General features: G+C 41.4%; 3 protein-coding genes across 3 annotated transcripts; 2 read left to right on the top strand and 1 right to left on the bottom strand.

The window, feature by feature from the left end:
• Window positions 1–411: 411 nt before the first annotated feature.
• Window positions 412–17,865, bottom strand: LOC139470228 (glycoprotein-N-acetylgalactosamine 3-beta-galactosyltransferase 1-like). Its single transcript, XM_071252549.1, has 3 exons — window positions 17,641–17,865; window positions 4,201–4,868; window positions 412–1,121 (listed from the first exon to the last, which is right to left on the bottom strand). Exons 1-3 carry the CDS (start codon window positions 17,855–17,857, stop codon window positions 969–971), a joined length of 1,038 nt encoding a protein of 345 aa, XP_071108650.1. The 5' UTR covers window positions 17,858–17,865; the 3' UTR covers window positions 412–968.
• Window positions 17,866–18,801: 936 nt separating this feature from the next.
• On the top strand, window positions 18,802–21,195 carry LOC139470043 (fibroin heavy chain-like). Its single transcript, XM_071252332.1, has 2 exons — window positions 18,802–18,871; window positions 19,433–21,195. Exons 1-2 carry the CDS (start codon window positions 18,802–18,804, stop codon window positions 21,193–21,195), a joined length of 1,833 nt encoding a protein of 610 aa, XP_071108433.1.
• A 219-nt stretch (window positions 21,196–21,414) lies between these two features.
• Window positions 21,415–21,810, top strand: LOC139470042 (circumsporozoite protein-like). The gene is made up of 2 exons (XM_071252331.1): window positions 21,415–21,564; window positions 21,613–21,810. Exons 1-2 carry the CDS (start codon window positions 21,415–21,417, stop codon window positions 21,808–21,810), a joined length of 348 nt encoding a protein of 115 aa, XP_071108432.1.
• The last annotated feature ends 5,589 nt before the right edge of the window (window positions 21,811–27,399 follow it).

Below are 27,399 nucleotides of genomic sequence, written 5' to 3'. Positions count from 1 at the left end.
TCTTTTTGTTTGTTTGTTTAAGCTGAAGAAATTAATCAACATGAGCCCTTTGTCGAAATCGTCATAGATCATGGGTTACCAAACAAAGTAAAAAAATGCGTAAAACAAAGTGGCACCATGAGGCTTTCGTAGTATGACACTCTTGTACCTCAAAAGTTACTGTCGACACTAGGGGCTGAGCTGGAAGAATCTTGCTGTATCACGTTCGGCTTTCCTCCCACATGAAGCACTAACGCTGTAATATAACTGTTCCCCGAAACCAACCGTTACCCTACAATATAACAACGCATTTCATTGTGGGACACGCTATGCGTTGCCCGGCCGAGATTTATTAACGCAACTGCATCAACATACATACATGCTTGCATACATGCGTAAAAACCGAAGTAAACACACCGTCAGGGAAAAAACCCTGAACCGGTGTTCCCTCAACGACTGCAAACAGCAGCTACCGAAGGGTGTACAGTATGCATACGATACATTGCAGACAGGTGATACAAAAATGTCTTTGGTATCATTTTTGTAAAAAATCCTTCATATACTTCTCTGGGTATTAATTCAAGAAAATCAATATATATTGAATCCGGAGTTTACAACTACAAGTTTTTAACTTCCCAGCTGCAAAGACGACTAGCGAGATCGGCTGATCAGGCTCACCGACTTGGTGGATGCATGTCCTCGTATCCCAGTTGCGTGGATCGATGCTCATGATGTCAATCACTGTATTGTCTCGTCCAGAGTTGATTATTTAAAGACCGCCGTCAGTAGTTGGAATATTGCTGAGTGCGGCGTTGAACAACAAACAAGGTTCCTATTATCGCTTGATCCGTCATATCATGAGTTACAACAAGTGTTACCATAGTAAATAGTCATTTGTATTTACTTATTTATTAACCTCAATCTTATTCTCCAGTACAGCTGTACATAAAATGTCGTGTTCACAATCACCACGGAGAAGCTTATCATCCCTATGCTAACTGTCTGTGTATTTTGTTTAGTGACGTCATTGGAAGGTGTGCACCATACACCCTGGCTCGATACAGAAAATATTCCAGTGCCAGGATGACGCTGTCCGAGACGGGGCTGATGGTGATGCTGATGTCGCTTACTGACTTAATTCCCTGAAAAGAAAAAAAGAATGACATTGTAGGATATTTTTACATTAAACCAACCATGTAAACATTCGGGAAGAAATTGCTGTAAAGACTAAAGGGATTCGACTTCAAGTGGAAGAAAAGCGTCATGGAGGCTTGACAGTGCTGCCCGAAAAGGATCGAGTCTGGGATCAGTAAACCAGTGATCGGAAGCATGTGCGGTGATTCAAACCGTTGGGTAATGATGACACATAATTAGCAAGGAAACACATTCTAACCACCCAATACTCAAAATAGTTGTCTCTAATTGGGTATCGGGGACCACCAACACGATAATACAATCAACAACACAGTAAAAATTAATACTTAATTCTATATCCAAATCTGTGTTAATGTCTTAATGTTCCCCAATCCATTACTAATTACCGTTTTCAGTATCTAGGCCAATCCTCCAGCAGATGTTATTTCGATATAGTCTTAAACATTCACTGACATATGACATTGAAACGTTCTTGTGTGGGGAGAAATAAACATATATTTGTCGACGTTAAATCCATTTGTTTAAACGAAGTTTCCTTTCCTTTTGTGTGTTGTTTTTTTGTTTAACGCCGCACTTGGCAATATTCACTGTATGATGGCGGCCGTAAAATAATCGAGTCTGGACCAGACAATCCAGTGATTGATATTATGAGCAAAGATCCACGCCGTCGGGTACGAAGACACGCTATCAACGAAGCCACCAAGCCAGAACGCCTGATCAATCAAGACGCCATTTACGATCGCACCCAACTTAACAGATGAATTGGTATTAATCCAAGACCTACATTAAAAGATGACCATGCGGCTCTGTACTGATGTTATAATTTTTATATAATATGGGCAACATTAGCGCAGAAAGGTCATTTAAAGAACGTAAAGAAGAAAACAACATCAGCTCTGGCTTGTCTTAACAGCAGGCATCCCAACACTATCACATAAATAAATATAGAAAGTCTAACCGTTATTTTCAAAAGTGCAGACACAAATATACACGAGGGTCCATGATACAGTCTTTGTCGCACCAAACACGCACACAAACGGCAGACAAGGCTTTGAGTTTTCAGAAAATCGGAATTTTAGAGACGCAGAGACCGGTCATGATGTCAGAATGGCTAAGAAAAGGGGGAAATATATATATTTTTCAAAATATACTCAACAACAAAAGTTCCAGTGACACCAATATTTTAGTATAATTTTCAAACAAGTAAAGTTTGGTTTTTAGTGTTGTAGTACATGTATGGAATCAAGTCACAAAAAAGCAACTGCTACAGAAAAGCATGCATTCCATGCAAAAGTTGACTTTTATGCAAGCGCCATGCATTTTACTACCCAAGAATGGGTATAAAAACATGTGTGTTAACGGGATTTCATTCCGAGCCATTGGTATGATTGAAGCAGGATCGAGTCAACGTGATGTTGCAAGACAATTTAACGTCCACAGAAACACCATTTGGTGTTTATGGCAACGTTGGCAACATACGAATGCAGAAAGAGACCATCCTCGGAGTGGCAGGCCACGCGTAGCCAATAATCGACAAGACAACTGGATTCGAACAACACACGTACGAAATCGATTCAAGCCAGCAACAGTGACTGCAAGAAACATCCCTGGCCATGGCCTTCGACGAATATCTTCACAGACCGTACGTCGTCGCCTCAGATGTGCAGGGATTGTCGCCAGAAGACCCGCCAGTCGTGCAATTTTGACAGGACACCACCGTCAAGTACGTCTACAGTGGTGCAGACAGCGTCTACGCTGGACGGCCATGCAGTGGGGACAACGTCACTGACGAGTCTCGTTTTCACCTCAGCCACAGCGATGGGCGGATTCGAGTGTACCGACATCGAGGTGAACGTTACGTCAATCATTGTGTCATGGAAGAAGATCGGTTCGGGGGCGGCAGCGTTATGGTATGTGGTGGGATTACAGCAAGACAGTGCACCCGTTTGATAGTGGTAGAGGGAAATGTCAATGGACAGCGCTACCGCAACGAGATCATCGGCCCTGTTGTTCTACCGTTTTTGCGTCGTCATGGCCCAGGCATTACCTTTCAACATGACAACGCCCGGCCTCATATTGCTCGACTTGTTCAGGAATCTCTTCAACAAAACAACGTGAATGTCATCCCCGGCCGGCTCGCTCCCCTGATCTCTCACCAATCGAGCATATGTGGGATGAGATGGATCGGTACCTTCGACGTCAACCACGTGTTCCACAGACACTCCAGGAACATCGAAACATGCTCCAGCAGATATGGACAGATATTCCACAGGACTTTATGCGACGCCTGGTCCATTCCATGAGACGAAGATGTGTTGCTTGCATCGCAACCAGAGGTGGACACACACACTATTGATTTGTAAATTGACATTTTGGCATGATTATGGGTTTTTGTTTTTTTTATAAAATCACGCATTTTTTGAAGTCAGTATGGCAAATTAAACCATTTGAACACTTACAGGAGTCTTTTATCTGTTGCAAACCGAAATTGTTTCAGATTTGGTAAAAAACATAACTGTGCATTCAATCTTATTCAATGTCACAGGAACTTTTGTTGTTCAGTATATCATCAGCGAGACCAGATGTAATATTGTTATCTTAATCATGTAAGGAACTTTAGATACACAAATCCGCGAATCGGTCTTCACCAGAGATACATTGACATGAGGCGAGCTGACGTTATTGAAATCTGCTGCTATAAAATAACTGGTGTTGCACGGAAACATGTGTTTCTAAAACGAGCTGAGTACTATTCTTTTTTTTAACTCTCTCGCAAACAATCTTGATCCGGGGCAAAACACTTTAGTATAATGCATATATAACAATTCATTTTTCGCTCTGTGATCTGATAAGAACTTCTTGCGCTTAGTGGCAAATCATTTCTTACAATGAGGGTTGTTTGGGAAACCAAAGGTTTCCCGCTTCCAATGCTTCAGCCTTGGGTTTTCATGTGTAAGGCCAGAGTAGGATTCCACACACGACTACAATTGCACTGTGTGCCTTGGCGTGACTGTGATGTTGTTAAAAGCATTGCTAAATACACGGTCCATGTATGACAGACATTACCTGCTTTGTCATGTTATGATGCACGTCTAATTCAGCGAACCATGCAGGATATTCATGTACAGAAACCGACTCCACGGATATGCCGTGAAACCGACTTCTGTCCAGCGCATCCCGAGAGTCGCCCAGGATGATGCCCAGATGCCGGAAGCACTCCGCGACAACAAGACATTCGGAGGAAGTGCTTCCTTTACAGCTTGTCTTCGGTGCACTGTATGCCCCGAATTTTGAAATTGCTTCTCTGCTGATAACATAACCGGCGCTCCCTAGCGGGAAGACAGCGTTACCTTCTCTGAGAACCTGGCCGAAGTAGATAGGTTTGTTGTAATCTTCGTCCTTGAGGAAATAACGGAGGTTTTCAAGAACAACAAACGTCATAGTATGGACTCGGATAAACCAATGCGCTTCCTCTAAATGATGTGTGTATATGTACTTCAAAGCTTGCAGAGAGGCGTAAGAGTCGTCCTCCACTGGATGCCCAGCTTTAGGGACCTTGAGGATAATTGTGTCAGGATCTGTGGCACTTGTGCTGAAGAGAAGAAGACGGTCACATCTCCGGCCCCATGTCTGCTGGTAGACTGATCTCTTTGCGACAACTTGGTCTTCCGCAATCACAATAAAACACAGAATCTTCACTCGTTGGATCAAGTCGTCTGCTATATTTGTTTTGCCTGAAAATAATGAATGCGATTTCATCATAGTATGAAGATAAATGATGGCGGATAACAGCAACACCGGGTACTTTTTAACAACCAGATTTCAAGGAAAAGCCACTCTTATTTCCAATAGAAGTTTCGTTTCTACCTTAAAGGTAGTCGTTATTTAAAAGTACATCAGGTAGGACTGGCGAGAAAAGAAGGGCTATTGAACATTTAAGTTAGGACGTATCTAGGACGTGGATCGTTTCCTTTTTCATTTGGTTAAAAATACGATACCGTATGTCGGAAATATTTCGACCAATATTTCTTTGTGAACCCAACAATGTGTACATATAAAGGGTTAATGTGCACAGATGATACTGCGGAGAGTAATAGTGCTCAGGTTTGTATATAAAAGAGTAGCTGTTCACTCGATGTCTTGAAAACATTGTTGTGGTCCTAAAGAAATTGATCGCCTCCTCTTCTCAGGGAACACACTTATAAAATCTGAGGAGCACAAGAAAATAAATAAATTTATTTTTACACAAAATTTCCCAGCCACAGAGTGAATGGCTGTTAAATAAACATAATCAATTTTATCAACAGCCCTTTCAATTTGAAGTATACTCGGACCCCGTGGTACCGCGGCATTCATCGTATCGCGGCATTTGTGATTTCCGGTAGTTCACGCGGGACACGCCTCTTAGCGGCTGTATATTAATGCAAATCAATAACCAGGAAGTGCTCACTTCGTAAACAATTTCAATTTCCTCGGAATGTTCCCTCTGTTGTAAGTAAGGAGTTATTAATGCGATGATACTTACTTCTGCCATCTTTTTTTAATATTGCCTTACCCCCATCTATCAATGGCCAACGATATAACCCGCAGTTCCCCAAGTAAACTTTTTCTATCGACCTGAACTAGATCATCTGCATATTCATGTGAGTAATAAGGTAACGGAAGTTACGTAGTCCGCACATTTTTTCCCGCTCTGTGCCCAGAATCTATTGGGAGATCATAAGGGCCATAATGCCAAACTTAGAAATACGTTCTTCACTTGTAGCAAAAAGATTAATACATACTTTGGGCATAGTAGGGTGCTTTTTATATATTGATTGTTGACTTTTAACATTTATCCATTTTGTGACAAATTATTGTCATCCATTTTTTTTTTAAAAACGATCTTTTCTGATATTTTGTTGTTGATTTTTTTAAATATTTTTCGCTTACTTTTCGGTAAATATGCATTGATACCTATTTCTGATAACACATTTAGAATTTTATTTGTGCTGTCTTTGCACTTGTCATGACAAATCACTGATGTCTGGCATGATCATACTAAGTGGTTGGCAGATTTATGTCCACTTTTTGTCCAATTCGGACCTCCATACACAACTTTTCTCTGTACCGCGATACGATGGAGTTCTCTCCCTTGTCAAACTGAGCGCGAGGCCCGGCTTTTACTCGTAGCTACTAATGCAAATAATGAACTTTTATCAGTAAATATGCATTATTAGATAAAATAAATGACATCTGATAAAGAGAACACGAATAATCATAAAGGTTAGTGAGCGCATTTTGTTCCGTTTAACGTACATAACAAGTATCGCGATACCCCGAGGTTGCAGGCTACATAAAAATCAAACTCGCTGTGCTTTCTTTGCCCCTCTGTTTAAAAGCAAATATTCACAGTATTCTGTCTCTGTCCCTATTCTGTCAGCAAACATTCCATAATTGACCAAGAATATTAGGAACTTGTTCCAAAAACAGTAAATACAACAATTACTTCATATCAATGGTTTTATTCAACACATTTCATGGGAAGGTGGAACCTTTACCATAAAGACGCTAGCAATAGAACCATTTGAAAGCTGGACTTCCTGGTAAACAGCTCCACACAAATTGGGCTTCATGGTACGTGACCAAAGACCCCGCCCCATGTTAAAGCAAAAGCTGCACCAGTACAACAGTTAATTCTAAAAAGAACTACTATCTCGGGTCTGTCATGAGTTACGCATAAACTAAATACTAAAATGCGGCTCAGCTGAGCGGTCTCGTTACGTAAATTAACTGATGTAAGGATTGTGTTATATTGCATGCGTTACTGTCACTAACTATAAGGCAGTAGTCGGCATAACTACCCAGCGTACCCGGTCATGTGGCCTCGTGAAGTTCCATGTCTATTCCATATAGCTGCTGACTAAACTTCAAGTCCCCAAAGTCTGGCAGTGTCAACATCCTGAATGAACTTGCCGATGTGTTACATTTCAAAAAGGAATTGAATCTCTACAAATACATACTTCATAATTTGAAAAAACAAACTTATTACGATTTTTCGATAAAATTACATTACTTTACACGACATGCGATAAATAAAATGTACATTTCGAATAAAATGCGCAGAATTTTATCATTTGTATTTGTTTCATATGCAAACCCGGAATACCAAACAGAGACAAGCATGGGGTACAACGGCTTATTTAGATCCGGACTCCCAAAGAGACAGGCATGGGGTACTGGGGCCTATTTAGACCCGGACTCCCAAAGAGACAGACATGGGGTACTGGGGCCTATTTAGACCCGGACTCCCAAAGAGACAGGCATGGGGTACTGGGGCCTATTTAGACCCGGACTCCCAAAGAGACAGACATGGGGTACTGGGGCCTATTTAGATCCGTGTTCCCAACAAAGAGACAGGAAATGGGTACTGGGGCCTATTAAGACCCGGACTCCAAACAAAGAGACAGGCATGGGGTACTGGGGCCTATTAAGACCCGGACTCCAAACAAAGAGACAGGCATGGGGTACTGGGGCCTATTTAGACCCGGACTCCCAACAAAGAGACAGGCATGGGGTACTGTGGACTATTTAGACCCGGACTCCCAACAAAGAGACAGGCATTGGGTACTGGGGCCTATTTAGACCCGGACTCCAAACAAAGAGACAGGCATGGGGTACTGGGGCCTATTTAGACCCGGACTCCCAACAAAGAGACAGGCATTGGGTACTGGGGCCTATTTAGACCCGGACTCCAAACAAAGAGACAGGCATGGGGTACTGGGGCCTATTTAGACCCGGACTCCCAACAAAGAGACAGGCATGGGGTACTGTGGACTATTTAGACCCGGACTCCCAACAAAGAGACAGGCATTGGGTACTGGGGCCTATTTAGACCCGGACTCCCAACAAAGAGACAGGCATGGGTTACTGGGGCCTATTTAGACCCGGACTCCCAACAAAGAGACAGGCATTGGGTACTGGGGCCTATTTAGACCCGGACTCCCAACAAAGAGACAGGCATGGGGTACTGTGGACTATTCAGATCCGTATTCCCAACAAAGAGACAGGCAAAGAGACTGGGGGTACTGGGGACCCATTTGACCTGATAGATTGATATAATTGAGTTTCATACAAAAAAAGGTGTTTGAACGAAATCAGTTAAACATGGAACTGCCAATGCAGGCTGACCGTGCCTTGTCTCCATTTTAAGATGGCATTAATTTGCGATCTGAACTGCCGGACAAAAGAAAGTTTACACCCATGAAAGAAACAAGAAATGTCTATTCGATGGTGGTGTATGTGATACAGGTATCAGCTACGATATTACATGCATCATTTAAATGAGTATCTCACAATAGGCGACGCGCACCTGACGTCACAAGGAATGTGGGCGTCACATTGTGACAGTACAGTAGTGAACAGTGTTAAGTGTGACTTTTCAAGTGTATGCTTTCTTTTGCCAGGCAGTTTACAACCACATGTCGTTGTTCATTGGAGCAAAGCGGTAATGTTTATTTTCTATGGAGTTTTAACAAAAACATACTGGTATTTGCATTCAATTGATTTGTACACAACACTTGCACACACACAGTCATGCACACTTGAATAATAATGATTACCAGTAATCATATTCTAATTATATACTTCATAGTTTTTTATATATCTTTGGTTGACAATCAGTTTATCACCATTGACGTCAAGGTGTTACTTGACAATTATATACAAAACCTTGAAAATATGTATGCGATCATTCGATTAAAATATGTATAAATATCGCATGTACCGTATTGCGTATAATGTCGGGGTCTTTCAAACACAGTGATGAATGGGTGGTGTTTGGTTTAACGTCGCATAGATCCGTGCCTGTTGTGCGAGGTTTGACTGATAAGTTCTGAACCCCACATAAAGGAGGTATTGCTTGGACATCACATGATGTGAAAGAGGTATAATAATAGATAATAATAGGCTGGGATCTGTGACCTGTGGAAAATGGACTAACTTGAGGCACATGCAGTGATCAAGTACTTGCAGAAAACGGGCTAACATAAAAGCCATTCATGAAGATATGAGTACAACACTAGGTTGTGGCCTCTGTGTTCTGGGATGCCATCATGGTTGACTGTATTCAAAAAGTCCTACTATAAACGGAGCATATCATACTGTTCATTTGAGGCAATTCTCTGTGCAGAGTTCCCGTCTTTTTGATAGACATACCATAAACCTATGATCACGGCATCGTATCCCAGATTCGCCCTGATGATGTTTCTAGGTTAGTGCAAGATGGAAACTTATGTTAGCGAGGAATAGGTGACAGCTTGGGAGTACAGTGACAGTTGGTTACAGACAGAGTGACCAATGGAAATACGCAATGTATCAGTCAATGTAAAATAATTTGTCGCAGGGGATATCCCGTGTTCATTAGGTATGGCTAGTGATATATATGTTGAACGTTGGGTGTTTCTATAAAAAGGAATTATATCAAATTTGTTTTGGTCGCTTTGACCCATTTCACAATGGGGAGACTTATGTAGAATTGTCTTTAGACTGTTATTGAAACGATGAAATAAGAGAGGATGACAACTGGTGCGTCCTTTTCATTTGTACTTAGCATCCTCAAAATTAATGTTTTACACTATGCCTAACCCAATATGTTTTGAAACGTAGTTGTAACTAAGAGTAGAAAAACATTGGTATAAAACATAATGATAAACAATTGGAAAATGAATACTAAAAACACAAATGAGAAATGAATTACTGTCGTGTTGCATACATGTAGTTACGTCTGTGTCAACAATGTCAGTGTCAATCTTCATATTATTCTTACATTGGAGGGTCCCATACAAAACACCTCCTCATCTATGACCCTACACGTCACGGTCAGTCAGGTTTTCATCATCATCACAGTTTAACGTGTGAATTGACTTTTAACGGAAAACCGTGATTGAGAAAATGGAAAATCAGTAAAATCAATAATGAATAAATAAATGTTGTATACAATCTCCCTGTTTACTTTACTTCTTTATAGCATCTCTTTATCTATTCCTTATCTAACACGTTTGAACTGCCTCGTGATTATGTCTCTACCGTGGTGGACATTTGGAAACTCAGCCAATAAAATATTTGGATTATCTGTTTCAGATTTATTAGAAAACAAGAAGAAACACTTTGCTATCTTATATCAAAACATGAGTTTTGTTTCATTCACAAATATTGCCTTCTGAAAAATAAATATGGCAGTGTCTGGGCAAGATTTATTGTAACTGCCAGTCTTCAGTAAACTAAGTTTGATATAAATAGTCGTATCCAGTTCTATGGTCAATATATATATTTTATGTAACATCCAAGCATCGTCTAATTTGTCCCGTTGCAATAAGAAAACCCCTGCAACCATAAAGTCCTCTGTTGTTCACCAGGAGCGGCTATGGTGTTTATATCAATAATATTTGACGTCACGTGCTATCTGCTGATATAACGATATATAAAAGCCGGACATTCATGGGGTGTTTCCGGTACTCCAATTCTTCTTTTCAAGTGGTAGTTCACTCTCGACTCCGGTTATCTCCCTTATAAAGATGCAGGCAATGGTATTTGATACCTAACGTATACGGGTTTGTGGATTCTCAAGCTGTGCCCGCAGATTCGATAAAGTCCCGTGGTAGCCTAGACTCGTCAATACGTCCTGTTGTCAATACGGGAGGCGGTATTGTGGAGCCGCGATGCATGATCCCTGTTGGGTTCATGATTTACTTCCACTGACAAATTATGAACAAATTCTTATCCAGCTTGTTTGTGCATATCTTATATATCTGCTATGACGCAGATAGACTGTTTCTGCCGTGAAGTCATAGTATTTCTAGGCTAAAAGTTTTATATCTATATCATTTGATATGTAAAATATTATTTGGTCATTCATATTCATAAATCAGATTCATTAAAGTTTTACATGAAATGATCCATACACAAATCCTATACTGGTATTTTTGTTCTAGCATGTTGTACATGTATGTATGTATGAAATCACATGCAGAAATGTTACTGTAAACACCTGAAATTTCATTACTGTTAGAGTATTACATGAAACTGGTCCATACCCAAATCCCGTATTTTGTGTTTAATGTTAAGCGTTAAATTTTATTTATTTTATTTTTTAATTGATGGGGTTTTTCACCAAACATGTAATTGAGACTGGTGTAGGTGACTTGTATATGTTGGCCTATTGTAACTAAGTTAACGTCAATACATTTCTGAAAATGAGAACGAAAGTCATTTGACAAATTCTAATTAATTTCTGAAAATTCATATCCAGTATTATGAGAATATGCTCTATCATGAACATACAATAAACAAATAATATTTCACAGAAAGATATTTTCGTTAAAGACATGTACAGACATTTACAGGATTTTTCTATTTGCTTCTCCGGGTTTTATGTTTTTCACAGCAGTCGCCAGGCGGGAGTACTGCTTTGCGGCAACAAACGCTGTTTGGCCGGAATACGTCTTGGTAGAAGCACGCTTAATATTGAACATGTTGGAATCGTTGTTAACTTATTATGTAAAAAATATTAAATACTGGGCAAAGTTACCATCACAACACCTTGCGATATTTTCGGTGTATTCCTATCAGTTCCAATATGCAAGATGAGGTCTGTGGGGATTTAAATGTCAAAAGACTATTCTTGATATGCATATCAATGCATGTCGTAATTCCCCTTTTTTATTTTTTATTGTTAACCATCAAGTTAATCCAGTGTTCACATCAAAGCGTTAAAATATATTTATACAATTCTTGCTAAGTTTCTTTTTAGCTCTGAAGTAATGGTAGTTCATTGTTATACTGTTACAACCTCATTACCAGACGTATGTTCTTATTAGCATCCTAACATGTCCTACTACGGCCCCATAGCGAGTTATACCCCTCCACGTACTGCGCAATGAAGGTGGCCGAGAGAGGGAAGGACAGTTTGGTTTTCTTATTCATTTCATACAACACTGTAAAAGTGTTACAATCCTATAAGGAAAACGCATTTGGTTTGTTCTATCTAAACACTTATTACCATCACAACTCCTTTGGTTTGTTCTATCTAAACACTTTTTAGGGTCTTAACGTATGAAATGAGCAGTCGTCTCACAGCCTAAACAGCACCTAAACACAACACAACATATTTTAAACATGTATAGAATTTAAACACGTTTAAGCATGTTTTAATAATCTTTTCTCGATTTTTGATAATTGTGCCTGCGCTTAGAGTTGATTGTGCCAACTGCATTAGACTATGCGTTATTCCGAATGCTTCTGTAAATGTTAATACATGATTTTCTACAAGTTAGTATAACTGAAACACAGGCCTGTCTCGTAGATCATGAGACCGGACAACGTTTAACTGAGCTGTAACTACATCTTTCATTGTGGCACATATTTCTATAACGAATTTATTTTTGTTATAACGAATCTTTTTTTCGCAATAACGAATGTATTTTCGCAATAACGATTTTTTTTTCCGTAATAACGAATCTTTTCCTCCGTTATAACGAATTTATATCGTAATAATGAATTTTTTTCCGTTATAACGAATTTATTTTTGTAATAACGAATCTTTTTTTCGTAATAACGAATCTTTTTTTCGCAATAACGAATTTATTTTCATTATAACGAATCTTTTTTCCGTTATAACGAATTTCTTTTCGTGTCTTTTCCATATTTCAATTTTTACCCCATTAGGCTTTCGTAGAGTAGATATGTGTATGATGATGAACTTTGTGTATGCAAATAAATCTTTCAATATTTTTCATATTTTGTGTTAGGGGTAGAACGCGTTTAAGCGATTAGACGACGCAGATATGCAAATAATCATATAGTATTGCACCAATATGCACAATTCCGAACAGATTAAAACTAAATCCTAAACAATTTGAAACGAGGTTTAAACAGCAAAAAGTAAATTGTGCGCCAACATGATACCAGGGTCACATGGTGACATGGAAACTATACTTTAGACGTGCAGCATTATCTACACATTGCACACTGTGTCTAAGTTGGTCGGTCGGGTAGCCTGGTGGTTAAAGCTTTCGCTCGTCACGCTGAAGACCCGGGTTCGATTCCCGACTTGGGTACAATGTGTGAAGCCCATTTCTGGTGTCCCCCGCCGTGATGTTGCTGGAATATTGCTAAAAGCGGCGTAAAACCATACTCACTCACTCTAAGTTGGTAGGTTAAATAGAATATTGTACTAGGTCGTTCATATCACATGACACATTTCACATATTGTCTATTAGGATGTATACAAGGGTTGGGTGTATTTCTCTAGAGATTAAACAGCACATCCAGGTATTTAGAGAACATATGGTGTTGTAGGCCTGTCAGTTGATGCATTTTCTTGTCCTACTAAGACTTGGTCTGATGGCTCATGAAAGGGGTATTTGGCCAAGGTATTTTCTTCGTCAGTAAAGAGGGAGGCATTCTGTCAGTCTGGGCTAACATATCGCATCGATGAAATAATGCAAACTCATTTTATTTATCAGCTTTTGTGTTATTTCCCTAGATAATTCCAAGCATTCAAATCTTAACAAATTGTTCTCATACAACCATGGACTTCACTATTTAAAATTAGAGATGCACCTACATTTGCAGCACACAGACATATTTGACAGGCCTTTACCACTGATCTATAGTTGGTATACATCCGTGCCTTTACAAATATTGAAAAAGAAATGTTACTTTTATAGCAAAATTTAAATTACATCTGATTTTTATTTTTTATTCTAACATTACTTTTAGAAATATGCCAAATTAAAATCTACCATGCATCTATCAAGGAATCAGCTACTCAGTTGCAATATACATACCAGTTATCATACTTTGAAATAAGAGATTTACCCATATTATTCTTATAAAATGTGTCCCACCATTAAAGTACTTTGAGTCATCACGTGACAATTCATTGATCCATCATTTCTAACAGAATAGTCATTTTCATAAAATAGTAAGTAAATTGCAGAGATTTGTCCCAACAAACACCAAAGATATAAGATGTGTATGATACATAAATAAATGTGAATCATAATTGTATCTGATTGTTTTAGTAACATATTATTTATTATCATGTTGACAAGTTATTTCCTTCACAACCCATACACTATCCTGCTGTAGCTATACAGTCAAGTCCCGTTAATCCGACATGGTTGGTTACATATGATTATGTCGGATTAACGAGTATGTCGGATAAACGAAATTAGGTAGTATCAACGTTCGTATATATCCTGATGTTCATTTAACAATACTTCAAGATACCTATAGTATTAAGTCTATTTGTTGGATAATTTTATCATTCAGCAAATATGATTTTAGAAAGTTTATAATAAAAAATGCAAATTGAACCCCATAATCATTCCATGTAGATAAATGCATGTATTGATGTTATATGTTGTTGCACACAACAGATTATACTTAAGTATATGTCACAATCAGTGTCCATAAACAGGCAATATGTATATTGACTGATTCACTCAGCCAATGTATATATTGACTTAAATTTTCAGTCAATATACATACATGCCTGAAAAATGAGACTGGATTTTTGAAAGATTGACTGAAATGAATAATCCTCCTTTATATAATCTCCTTATTTTAATTTGGATTAATTTGGATCTATTTTGATCTTACGAAAATGAAAGTAACTTATGTAAGTAATTAAATATGTTTCCACAATGAATTGATTGGTTCTTCAGACATGAAAGAATACCTTTTTTATGTTAGTTATCTTTTTTGACAAAACATGGAGTTCTTTAACAGATAATGACTGCTAAAACACTTGCATGTGTAATCTCATACTATAGTCTGGAGGGTAATTTAAGGTACCGACGTTTACTACAATATCTGAAAAACTATTATCCAGTCAAAGTTGGTATGAGATTATTAAACAGTCATACATAACTGGATATGACATTTAAAGACAATCGCTGCATGAATAAAAACTCTGTCTTCTGCAAAAAAAAAGATTTATAGAATTCCTTAACAGACTCATGTATATAGCATATATGTTTTATTAACAGTCCTCTTATTTGAAACAAATATTGATATTACCGTCGGTAAGTAAGCCACTGGAAGATCCACTGGGTGCTACATCCTTATATCGGCTAAGGGTCAGGTTTGTGGAAATATGTACTGGACACAACATTTATAGAGTACTAAGATCAATATTTAGACAGTCCACACAATAGAATTGAAATAAAATATGTCTTGGCATCATCTGTTCTGTATTAGATGGTGGCTATGCTCTGAAATATGAAATGTTAGATCACGAGGGTGAAAAATTAAAGTGTATTATGATACACGAGAGCTGGTGACACTGGCTGCTTGTACCACAACATACCGTATGAAATCCGGCACCTACATGACCAATTAGTTCGTTAGTTCGTTCGTTCGTTAGTTCGTTAGTTAGTTAGTTAGTTGTAGTATGACTCGTTTATTAATAAGGAATTTGCAGCAAATTTCTCTTATTTGTCTGCGAATTATAAGAAATTAGCTTTTTAAGTGATATTTTAGCAAATAGAAAAAAGGTCTTTAGCTATATTATGTCTTTGAATGGCATTTAGGGATGATATACATAACATAAAGAAATTATGAAATAATGTCGTATATATGTGACTCTAAGGTGAAGATATTTGTCTACTCAATCTGTATGTTTTAAGGGAAACACATACCAGTGTGTATAATTTTCATCTGCATAAAATACATTCATGATAATCAATCTTTCCTAAATCGATCGAGTACGTATTAGGTGTAAATTTAAAATCTGCTAGATTGCCGATAAAATAATTATATAACTCTCTTGTTTAAACATTAATTGATATAACGTGTCTTCCTACACAATGGTTGTGCCGACGCCCGGGAGTCAAAAAACCAGTTTGTCCCATAAAAGGGGCAATTAGTTCCGCAAATTGTCGCGAATAATCCACAGTAGTTTTACGTAGTCATCGCGTAGTTACGCAGAAATTTTACAATTTTTCGAAATGTAGTGAAAGCCTTTTTCTTTGTTGTGTAGTGTTAAAATAAAGTGGACAGTGGCGGTTATATTGTTAATAATTAAGAAATTATTACACATATCTAATGATTTATTTGTAGTGCGCAAATACTCTAAAACAAAGTATATTTTCTTACAATACTTCAATATAGTTAATATAAAAACATATAAAACATACAAGAAAGAAATGGCTCACTATTTATCTAAAAGTAACGGTCATCTTTATTGTGGGCGAGTAAATAACTGTTTATCCGTTTGAATGTGCAATGGTGGGAGTATCTTTGGTGCATAAATTCCCACAGCGGCGGGGAAAATTGAGACAAGAAAAAACATTCACGTCGGAATGAAAATTCAGGGCGGGCGGGAGATTGGAAACACAGAAAAAAATACGGACAGCCTATAATACCAAAGAAGTATGCTATCAGTGGACAGCATAGATCGGCCCATTTTAAGAAGTAAACTTTCTTCATTTTAGTACCATGCATATGTATGTACATCAGAGGCGGTGGGGTAGCCTATAGACTGTCTCACAGTCCCTCAAACACATTATTTTCCCTTCCGCCTAGCCCTTTCTGTAATGTAACAGCCTCAGCTGAAGCAAGTCGCTCGATACACCGAAGGTCCGGGTTCTATTGCCGATATGGCTACAATGTGTGAAGCCAATTTCTAGTTGCCCTGTCATGACATTGCTATAGTACTGAAACAGTTCACATTGCCGCACGTGTGTGTGTGTGTGTGTGTGTTGTGTGTGTGGTGTGTGCGTGCGTGTGCGTGCGTGCGTGTGCGTGCGTGTGTGTGTGTGTGTGGAGGGTCCAACCCCTCCTCGAGCGAGGATTTTGATATTTTGGTCCCCTCCCTTTTAAAAATGCTGGATGCACCCTTGTATTTCACACGGGAATCGTGTAGCTGTATTCGAAAAGTCGCAAAGGCTGCGTGGGTGTAGGCAGTGCTTTATTAACCAAGGCAGGCAGACTCATGTATTTCTTGAAGGGGAATATATCCAGTACGTGTGAACCAAACAAACACATGCCGCCTTTTATAGGTTGTTTATTGTTAATACGTATTATTGCTAGTTGTATACAGAGTAGAATGATATAGAAGGCTCCCTCGCGCACACTTAGTTGAAGAATTCAGTAGCTCAGCACGGGATATATATACAATAGTCAATGTCTCTCAGTACCACGTGACTGTTGATAAGCAGCAGACAAACCCATTTGAAACTGACTCCCTCGTCACTATAACTATATGTAAACTTATAGTCCAGACACACTGTAAGAAAAGAACATGCTTTGAATACTTAGTTATGTGATGGTAGTAACACGTTTGGAAAACAAATACACATTGGTGTCATACTTCTTTGGAATTATGGGAGATGATTTAAAGAAAGGGCGGTCGTTAAAAACATTTACATGTCATTTGTTCATGGGTTTAATCTGTGAACTCTGAACTAGCTCTGGGCAACGTGCATGTGTAAACACCTCTATACGGGAAACTGCACTCACCTTGGTTGTATCTGTTTTCGGCAATAAATCGCTCTCTTCGCTGCCGCCATCTTATGTCGATTGCCCGCTGGCCTGACCCTGTGGGTGTCAACCCCCGAGGGAGGGGATCTAGGCCCCCAAGGTTATTTAGGAAGAGTTGACTAACTAGGGCACCTAAAGAGAACCCAAAAGCAATGTAGCCCGCCGTCACAACATGGAGCAGTCGCCATGTTGTCATGGTTAAGCTATGGTTATTGGACCGACATTGCACATATTCATTAAAGCAAGCAGGCTTGCCACAGATGGCGGTTGGCTATCGTCAATACTTTGGAGGCAGAAAATCAAATTGATGCTTGTCCCTTAGTTCAAAATATATTGACTTTCGTGTTTTGCGAGTTGTGATTATCAAGATTGGTACATTCAAAGAACTGCCTTCATGTTAAAAAAGAAGAGCAATTCTTGTATACACCGGCATTTTTGTTTTAACATTCGAGTTACAGAAGAATTGATGTTTTCCTGGTATATTCATGGAGGTGGCAGCCGTCGTCAAGCCGCGTTCTATCATAGCTATTCTGATGTCAACGCTTCCTCGTTGGGTCTGCTTACATCGCTGAGCTAGATCCTCCAATATTCCTGTCTCCATTACAATGATTAAGACAGATCTTATTTCATATTTAACTAATTACTTTTAGGGGACGGGTCTCACAAGTCTGTTGTGCTTTTTCCCGTGTATAACTATTCAATTCAATTAAAGTTCGTGTCAAAGCTTAATCAAGGTAAATCATCTGTCCAGTACCATAGACTGTGAGCTCGCGTTCGCCAAAAGTTGAGTTTTAACCCCTTAGATACAACTAACTGAAACTGTCGATTAGACAGAGCCTAGCCCCCACTTCCCCTACCTCACCCCTCAAATTAAAAAAACAAATGAAAGTAAGTATAGATGTGTATATAAGATCTAAAAAAGATAATATTACAAATTTCAAAATTATTTGGAATAGATTGACAATAATAATCAAGATGACATTATTTAATGCCGTATGTAATACTTAAAATAAAAGTCAGAAGGATGTTTGTTTCTGTGTGAATGTTTACTTCCCTTGTGCTGGGATCGGAGCATCCTTCTCCCATGCTTCGATTGTATGGGAAATGCCGCCGAAGGCGGTCAAAGGGAGATAATTCAAAATGACTATCCTGTACGAATCTCACCTGCACAACTGTAATGTGGGCTGTTTAGCTTTAGGACGTGTTTACCGTATGTTGCTGGGAATTAAGTAAACAAAGTAAATGAAGATTAAAACGTCAGGGATGCTAATATTTTCTTTACAAGGAATGAATTGCCCCATGTATTGATTTTGGGTTGTTTTTTTATAATGACCTCCCTCTGTTAGTAACACTACTAATACTACTGTTACTACTGCTGCTGCTGCTACTGCTTCTGCTGCTACTACTACTACTACTACTAGGAATGTTGGAGGTGATTAAACTGGGACCACGAGCATCACCGCACCCACAAATGGCCGGTGTGCATGGTACCATACACTCAGTGTGAGGTACTACACATTAGAAAACTTCTCCAACCCCTAGTGTAGCTGGAGTTGAGTATCGCCTGCACTGTAAAAATGTGCTTAGCATTTAATCAAACACAAGTGAGAGAATGAGTGAGTGAGTAGGGTTTATCGCCTTTTTTTGCAGTATCCCAGCCATCGGCGTGACGAAAGAAAACTTTAACCACTTGGCTACCCCACCGCCCCGAAACAAATGCAAAACATATATAGAGAGAAGGGTGTATTTGGTTGGTTGTTTTCTCCAACAGGACATTGCAGAGGATGGGGCCTATTTGGAGGACGGGACCTCTGTGGAGGATGGCGCAAATGTGGAGTATGGGGCCTCTGTGGAGGATGGGGCCTCTGTGGAGGATTGGGCATATATGGAGGATGGGGCTTCTGTGGAGGATGGGGCCTATATGGAGGATGGATCCTCTGTGGAGGATGGGGCTCTGTGGAGGATGAGGCCTCTGTGGGGGATGGGGCCTCTGTGGAGGATGGGCCCTCTGTGGAGGATGGGGCCTCTGTGGAGGATGGTCCCTCTGTGGGGGATGGGGCCTATATGGAGGATGGGGCCTATGTGGATGGGGCCTCTGTGGAGGATGGGGCCTCTGTGGGGGATGGGGCCTATGTGGAGTATGGGGCCTATATGGAGGATGGGGCCTATGTGGATGGGGCCTCTGTGGGGGATGGGGCCTCTGTGGGGGATGGGGCCTATGTGGGGGATGGGGCCTATGTGGAGTATGGGGCCTATATGGAGGATGGGGCCTATGTGGATGGGGCCGCTGTGGAGGATGGGGCCTCTCTGGAGGATGGGCCCTCTGTGGAGGATGGGCCCTCTGTGGGGGATGGGGCCTATGTGGAGTATGGGGCCTTTGTGGAGGATGGGCCCTCTGTGGGGGATGGGGCCTATGTGGAGTACGGGGCCTCTGTGGAGGATGGGGCCTATGTGGAGTATGGGGCCGTTGTGGAGGATGGACCCTCTGTGGGGGATGGGGCCTATGTGGAGTACGGGGCCTCTGTGGAGGATTGGACCTATGTGGAGTATAGAGCCTCTGTGGCAGATGGGGCCTATGTTGGGGATGGGACCTTTGTGGAGCATGAGACCTTTGTGAGGGATGGGGCCTATGTGGGGGATGGGGCCTATGTGGGGGACGGGGCCTATGTGGAGGATGGGGCTTCTGTGGAGGATGGGGCCTCTGTGGAGTATGGGGCTTTTGTGGGGGATCTGGACAATGTGGAAGATGGGGCAAATGTGGAGGATGGTGCAAATGTGGAGGATGGGGCCTCTGTGAAGGATGGGGCAAATGTAGAGTATGGGACCTCTGTAGAGGATGTGGCCTATGTGGAGTATAGAGCCTCTGTGGAGTACAGAGCCTCTGTGGGGGATCGGGCCTATGTTGGGGATGGGACCTTTGTGGAGCATGGGACCTTTGTGAGGGATGGGGCAAATGTGGAGGATTGGGCCTATGTGGAGTATAGAGGCTCTGTGGAGTATAGAGATTCTGTGGCAGATGGGGCCTCTGTGGAGGATGGGGCTTATGTGGAGTATGGGGCCTCTGTGGAGGATGGGGCTTCTGTGGAGTGTGGGGCCTATGTGGAGGATGGGGCCAATGTGGAGTATGGGACCTCTGTAGAGGATGGGGCCTTTGTGGGGGATGGGGTCTATGTGGAGGATGGGGTATATGTGGAGTATGGGGTCTATGTGGAGGATGGGGCCTATGAGGGGTATGGGGCCTCTGTGGAGGATGGGGTCTATGTGGAGTATGGGGCCTATGTGGAGTATGGGGCCTATGTGGAGGATGAGGCCTCTGTGGAGGATGGGGTCTTTGGGGAATATGGGGCCTATGTGGAGGATAGGGCCTTTGTGGAGGATGGGGCCTATGTGGAGGATGGGGCCTATTTGGAGTATCGGGTCTTTGTGAAGTATGGGGTTTTTGTGGAGTATGGGGCCTCTGTTGAGGATGGGGCCTCTGTGGAGGATGGGGCTCTGTGGAGGATGGGGCCTCTGCGGAGGATGGGGCCTCTGTAGAGGATAGGGCATCTGTGGAGGATTGGGTCTTTGTGGAGTATGGGGTCTTTGTGGAGGATGGGGCCTTTGTGGAGGATGGGGCCTTTGTGTGGGATGAGGTCTTTGTGGAGGATGGGGCCTCTGTGGAGGATGGGGCCTATGTGGGGGGTGGTGCCTCTGTGGAGGATGGGGCCTCTGTGGAGTATGGGCCCTCTGTTGAGTATGGGGCCTCTATAGAGGATGGGGGCCTATGTGGAGGATGGGGCCTTTGTGCGGGATGAGGCCTATGTGGAGGATGGGGCCTATGTTCAGTATGGGGCCTCTGTGGCGGATGGGGTCTTTGTGGAGTATGGGGCCTCTGTGGAGGATGGGGCCTCTGTGGAGGATGGGGTCTTTGTGGAGTAAGGGGCCTCTGTGGAGGATGGGGCTTCTGTGAAGGATTGGGCATCTGTGGAGGATTGGGTCTTTGTGGAGTATGGGGTCTTTGTGGAGGATGGGGCCTTTGTGGAGGATGGGGCCTTTGTGTGGGATGAGGTCTTTGTGGAGGATGGGGCCTCTGTGGAGGATGGGGCCTATGTGGGGGGGTGGTGCCTCTGTGGAGGATGGGGCCTCTGTGGAGTATGGGCCCTCTGTTGAGTATGGGGCCTCTATGGAGGACGGGGGCCTATGTGGAGGATGGGGCCTTTGTGCGGGATGAGGCCTATGTGGAGGATGGGGCCTATGTTGAGTATGGGGCCTCTGTGGCGGATGGGGTCTTTGTGGAGTATGGGGCCTCTGTGGAGGATGGGGCCTCTGTGGAAGATGGGGCCTCTGTGGAGGATGGGGTCTTTGTGGAGTATGGGGCCTATGTGGGGGATGGGGTCTCTGTGGATGATGGGGCTTCTGTGGAGGATGGGGCCTAAGTGGAGGATGGAGTCTCTGTGAGGGATTGGGCCTCTGTGGGGGATGGGGCCTTTGTGAAGGATTGGGCCTCTGTGGAGTATGAAGCCTATGTTGAGTATGGGGCCTTTGTGGAGGATGGGGCCTATGTTGAGTATGGGGCCTCTGTGGCGGATGGGGTCTTTGTGGAGTATGGGGCCTCTGTGGAGGATGGGGCCTCTGTGGAAGATGGGGCCTCTGTGGAGGATGGGGTCTTTGTGGAGTATGGGGCCTATGTGGGGGATGGGGTCTCTGTGGATGATGGGGCTTCTGTGGAGGATGGGGCCTATGTGGAGGATGGGGCCTCTGTGAGGGATTGGGCCTCTGTGGAGTATGAAGCCTATGTTGAGTATGGGGCCTTTGTGGAGGATGGGGCCTATGTTTCAGTTTTCAGATACCTCACTTGTGGAAAATAGTTACCTTATTAAATCCCCCCCTCACCCACCACCCCCCACCCCCACCCACACCCCGTTTTTCAATTCATCTCTAAAATAGTTGCAAAATTAGTCGTTTGATATTCCATGCAAATAATTTTTTAATTCCATGATTCAATCAATATAAATAAATATTATAATTAAAACCTGTTGAAAATCTTCCTTATAAACTATAAAACACAACAAACGAATCCCGCCCCAAATAAAAAGTACAATTAAGACCGGTTTAAAGGGTTGTTGTTGTTTTTTTTGGGGGGGGAATCTGTAACCCCCCGGACTCACCCACCGTAATAACAAGTCCCATCCCCCACCCCCGGACTCACCCGCCCTTGTGACAAGCCCCATCCCCCATCCCTCGCAACTCACCCGCCCTTGTGACAAGCCCCATCCCCCATCCCCGGACTCACCCGCCCTTGTGACAAGCCCCATCCCTCGCAACTCACCCGCCCTTGTGACAAGCCCCATCCCCCATCCCCGGACTCACCCGCCCTTGAGACAAGCCCCATCCCCCATCCCCGGACTCACCCGCCCTTTTGACAAGCCCCATCCCCCATCCCCGGACTCACCCGCCCTTGTGACAAGCCCCATCCCCCATCCCTCGCAACTCACCCGTCCTTGTGACAAGCTCCATCCCCCATCCCCGGACTCACCCGCCCTTGAGACAAGCCCCATCCCCCATCCCACGCAACTCACCCGTCCTTGTGACAAGCCCCATCCCCCATCCCCGGACTCACCCGCCCTTGAGACAAGCCCCATCCCCCATCCCTCGCAACTCACCCGTCGTTGTGGATGGAAAAGTGGAATGAGGCACTGACACCCAAACTGGAAGGTGAATGCGCGGATACTGTTCATCGGCAACGCCATAATGGTTTAGTCATGGAACGCGGTAATAACATGGCGAGGGACCGCTGTTGTTTAGTGAGCGAATGTTGTGGAGCAGAAAGGAGATGACATAAGTTTTCATATTGATATCACTAATTTCAATTTAAGCTTTATTATTGGAAAACAAGTTGTATTTGTTGATTACAAAGGGGTGTCAGACCAGCGAAGGAGTCAGCCAAGTGTGTCAGTTCAGTCCTATTGGAGAAACCTTAGATCCATGTTGTTACTCTTTGGTGATGACGATGCTATGCTCTCTTATCGAATATGAATGTCATTTTTGATTGATCTGTGAGAGTTACCAACACCTTTCTGAATTGTATAAAATACATATATAGGTAAGTCATTGACGACAACTCTCCCCAAAAATGTGAAACATTCAACTCATGTTAAACAAATTGTACTGTCTGTCATATGGGCTGATAGTCATTTTAAATCGACAGTTAGATGCACATATGTTTTTCAGAAGCCCCAAATCCATAGGTATTTATATATATGCTATCAAAATTCGAATTTGCGATCAATTATTATTTCTGCGTATGTACAAATATTGTCACAGAAGTACTGCTCCCTCGACTATAGCATGTTAGAGGCCGGTCAATACTCAGGCAATATGTTACCTGTGTATATCTGCTAGCCGCTCGGTAGTATTTCATTCGCGTTAACTTGGATCAATAAAGGTCGATACTATTCTTGTTCAAAACTAGTCAGTTTAATCTGCCGAGCTAGCGGTACACGAGGCACGGCCGTAGTATTTATGCTCTGTTATAAGAAATCGAATAAGTTTTATCTTGAAATCGAGTTATTGAGATGTCACACACATACAACGATTTCATGAGTAGCTTAAACTCGCATCTATAATAATTCTTTCCATGCTAAAATATATCAAACACTGCCCTCATCTTTTATTGTTCAGTGTTACTTAATGTTTCAATTAACTGTGTACTCAATAACATTCCTTGGCCATATGGCCGCGAATACTGAAACAAATAATTGCGAATTCTAAACAGTCCAAGCAGCTTGACATACTGAATCTCACCAAGGTAAATACATCAAATACATCAACACGAGGCGACAATTGTCCTAGACTCAATTCAGGATGTATTAACAATTAATCAGTCATCTTTTCCAATTGCTCCTTTGTGTGCACCCTGCTTGACCATGGGTCAGTTCTGGGGATCAGATGAGCTTCAATATTGTACATATGTTATAAGCCGTGTTTTCTATAGTGTTTAGTAAATTGATAATTACACGTTCACCTCAGAAACGGCACACGGAATGCACGATTTTCATATCAAGGCCAGAACGTGGGCTTACTTTTATCATTTATTAACACTCCAAACAGTAAAAGCCAACAACTAACTACCACGACTGTGGATATTTTAACATTGGGTATCCGTCAACATTAGGTTGTACATGTTGCTGCGTGTTTGCTTGTGTATGTTAAAGAGTTACTGATATTTGTAATGTGGAAATCTAAATTAAACAAGCGCTAACTGATAAACGACCAGGTTACTGAAGCCAGGTAATTAAACTGTCGCTATTGCCACATTATCACTACATAAAACCTACTGGTTGGTCATCTTCCCGAGGCAAGAGAGTTAACTGGCAAGATAAAAGTCCAGTTTCCACCCTTGCATAACTAGGCTGGTATTATGGAGTTACATTTTGGCTGGACTAACGATTATATGCATAGTCTAATCAAAATTGCGCAACAAAATCGAAATCCGGTTCGTAAACTGTCGTGCAGATTTCGGTCGATTGTAGGATTTGCAAAACATGTGCACCGCCAACCCGTTGTCATCAGATATTTACCAAATCTATACATGTTTTCAATCAAGGTGCTCACGTGATTTGATTCATTTCGCGATGTAAGACCCGTTTTATCACAATATAGATCCTGATTATCGATCAGATCGTCCCGACTGGGCGCCGCCATTTTGTTTGAAGCAAATGCGAGTGCAACGAGATGTGGAATCTGACTGGTCCATAGGAGAGTCTTTGAAGGGACATAACTGGTATTCTACCATGAATTTGGAAGTTACTCGATTCTGATTGGTCAATCAGAGGCTATTAAATCACAATAAACCCCCTCTGATTGAAACAGCTGGTTTGACGGCCGCATCACCGCGGAAGCTAATATTCATAGAATAGTACTTTTTTCAGTCATTGTCGTTAGGCATATTTAAATAACTTTATCTACAATTACAGGTTACAAAATGCACAGATGCGGTTACTACAATATTCAAAGGATGTGTGGCAATACATTTCGTGCAGAAAAACACGACAGAAATCAACAAAGGGGATGTATTTACGCTTTGGAGACAACAGAGAGCTTGAAATTTTGGCGCTATTCTATATACGACTGTGACGTCATGTTTTGCGTCACAATGAGCGATATGACGTCATAATGTTGACATGCGATGTAGAGCAAAAGCTTTGCAAAGCTTGCTTTGTTTTCTTTAGGGATGCCCACCTCATGTAAGCTTACCAAGTTGCCGTGCTTATATGCTTTCAATGCCTGTCATATGTTCGAGTGAAGTATTACGGTGTAAACAAACTGCTTGAGTATATACAGCACCGTGTTTTGATCGGTGATTCCGTAATTCAGATCAATAACCCACTCAAAACACTGAACTCAACCCATGCCGCTTCACTCAGTATATTTGCTGACACCAAAGAGTTCGCGTTTTATTTAGTCATGGTAGAATGGAGATAAACATACTGTGTTTTCAATGTAGAGCTAGATTACCTGTAGATTTAACCGCGCTAAATTTAACATTTGAAACCTCACGCTGCGCGTTCGGTTCCAAATTCAATTTAGCGGGGTTAAATCTACAGGTAACCTAGCTCTACATTGAAAACACAGTATGTTTATCTCCTAAATAGCCACTGGTGGCGCTACGATCGAGCCCAGTAATTTCAGCCTAGTTCGGCAAAGGTGGAAACTGGTCTGGAAAGTCAGTTAACTCTCTTGCCTCGGGAAGATGCTGGTTGGTATACACAGTTGACAGTGTGTATTGAAGATAGAAGAAAAAGTAGCAGTAGTTTATGAAGTGTCACGCCCAGGAATATTATCAGCATTGATATTCATACTGATAAAACGATACCATACGCTTACATATATGCATACAGTACGATATATGTACATGCACTGACAAGCAAAAGAAATGTTACCAAATTCGAATTTTGACAAATTGGGGCCGAAACAGTGTTACGAAATGGTTGAGTATTAATGGCCTTAATACAACAAAACAATATCTATAAACATACCTGTTTTGCACGAATGCATGTATACATATATATTCACATTAAGTTTAATCATTTAATACTGAGAATGCACTTTGGTTCCGGATTTGCTGCTTGCAACTTAGCCACAGTTTGTGAATGTCAGTCCGATGGCCGTGGACAGCAATACTTCACGACAGTTCTATAATGTCCCAAAATCAAACTAAATCAGGCAGAACATACAATAAGAGGATGAGCCCTTTATCAGCATCGTACTGTGGGAGTCCATGGTCCAGAGCAGTTACAGTCGTGACACTTTGACTGTATGCAGACAAGAATGCTTGTAAGTATTTAAAAGGAGAATTTGCTGGCCCATCGGCCAATTTTGATATCATTTAATATAAAAAAATGTTGGAAATATTATTCAAATTAGTTCAATTGAAAAAAATGAGAAAGGAAACGTTTCTTCAATGCTTCACTGACGCTAAAAAGTAGTTGAATTATGTTTAAAATTTGTTGAATTATATTATGATACTTGACAGAATGAAAAGAATTCTAATTCTAATAATTTTTATTTTGTAAATTTATTTTCAGTAATATCTAAATAGTGAATGTGTCAAATATTTGATCATATCAATCAAAACCAATGTTGATATCGACCATTTATTTATTGATACAATAAAATAGAATTAACATATATAACCTGATAACCACATATAATCAAAATATGGATATTGATTCACCACAGATGGAAATATTATATTAC

Source organism: Haliotis cracherodii, unplaced genomic scaffold (genome assembly GCF_022045235.1).
Source record: "Haliotis cracherodii isolate W230 unplaced genomic scaffold, xgHalCrac1.p SCAF_20, whole genome shotgun sequence".
Classification (NCBI taxonomy): Eukaryota; Metazoa; Mollusca; class Gastropoda; order Lepetellida; family Haliotidae; genus Haliotis; species Haliotis cracherodii.
This window is presented reverse-complemented; position numbering and strand designations above follow the sequence as displayed.

Coding starts and splice junctions, on each gene's coding strand:
- LOC139470228 (XM_071252549.1), bottom strand. CDS start 17,857: ATGACAACATGGCGACTGCTCCATGTTGTGACGGCGGGCTACATTGCT. Junction 4,869..17,640: donor CGAAAACAGATACAACCAAG/GTGAGTGCAGTT, acceptor CATTATTTTCAG/GCAAAACAAATATAGCAGAC. Junction 1,122..4,200: donor ATCATAACATGACAAAGCAG/GTAATGTCTGTC, acceptor TTTTCTTTTCAG/GGAATTAAGTCAGTAAGCGA.
- LOC139470042 (XM_071252331.1), top strand. CDS start 21,415: ATGGGGGCCTATGTGGAGGATGGGGCCTTTGTGCGGGATGAGGCCTAT. Junction 21,565..21,612: donor GGGCCTCTGTGGAGGATGGG/GTCTTTGTGGAG, acceptor GCTTCTGTGAAG/GATTGGGCATCTGTGGAGGA.
- LOC139470043 (XM_071252332.1), top strand. CDS start 18,802: ATGACTATCCTGTACGAATCTCACCTGCACAACTGTAATGTGGGCTGT. Junction 18,872..19,432: donor AGCTTTAGGACGTGTTTACC/GTATGTTGCTGG, acceptor TTTCTCCAACAG/GACATTGCAGAGGATGGGGC.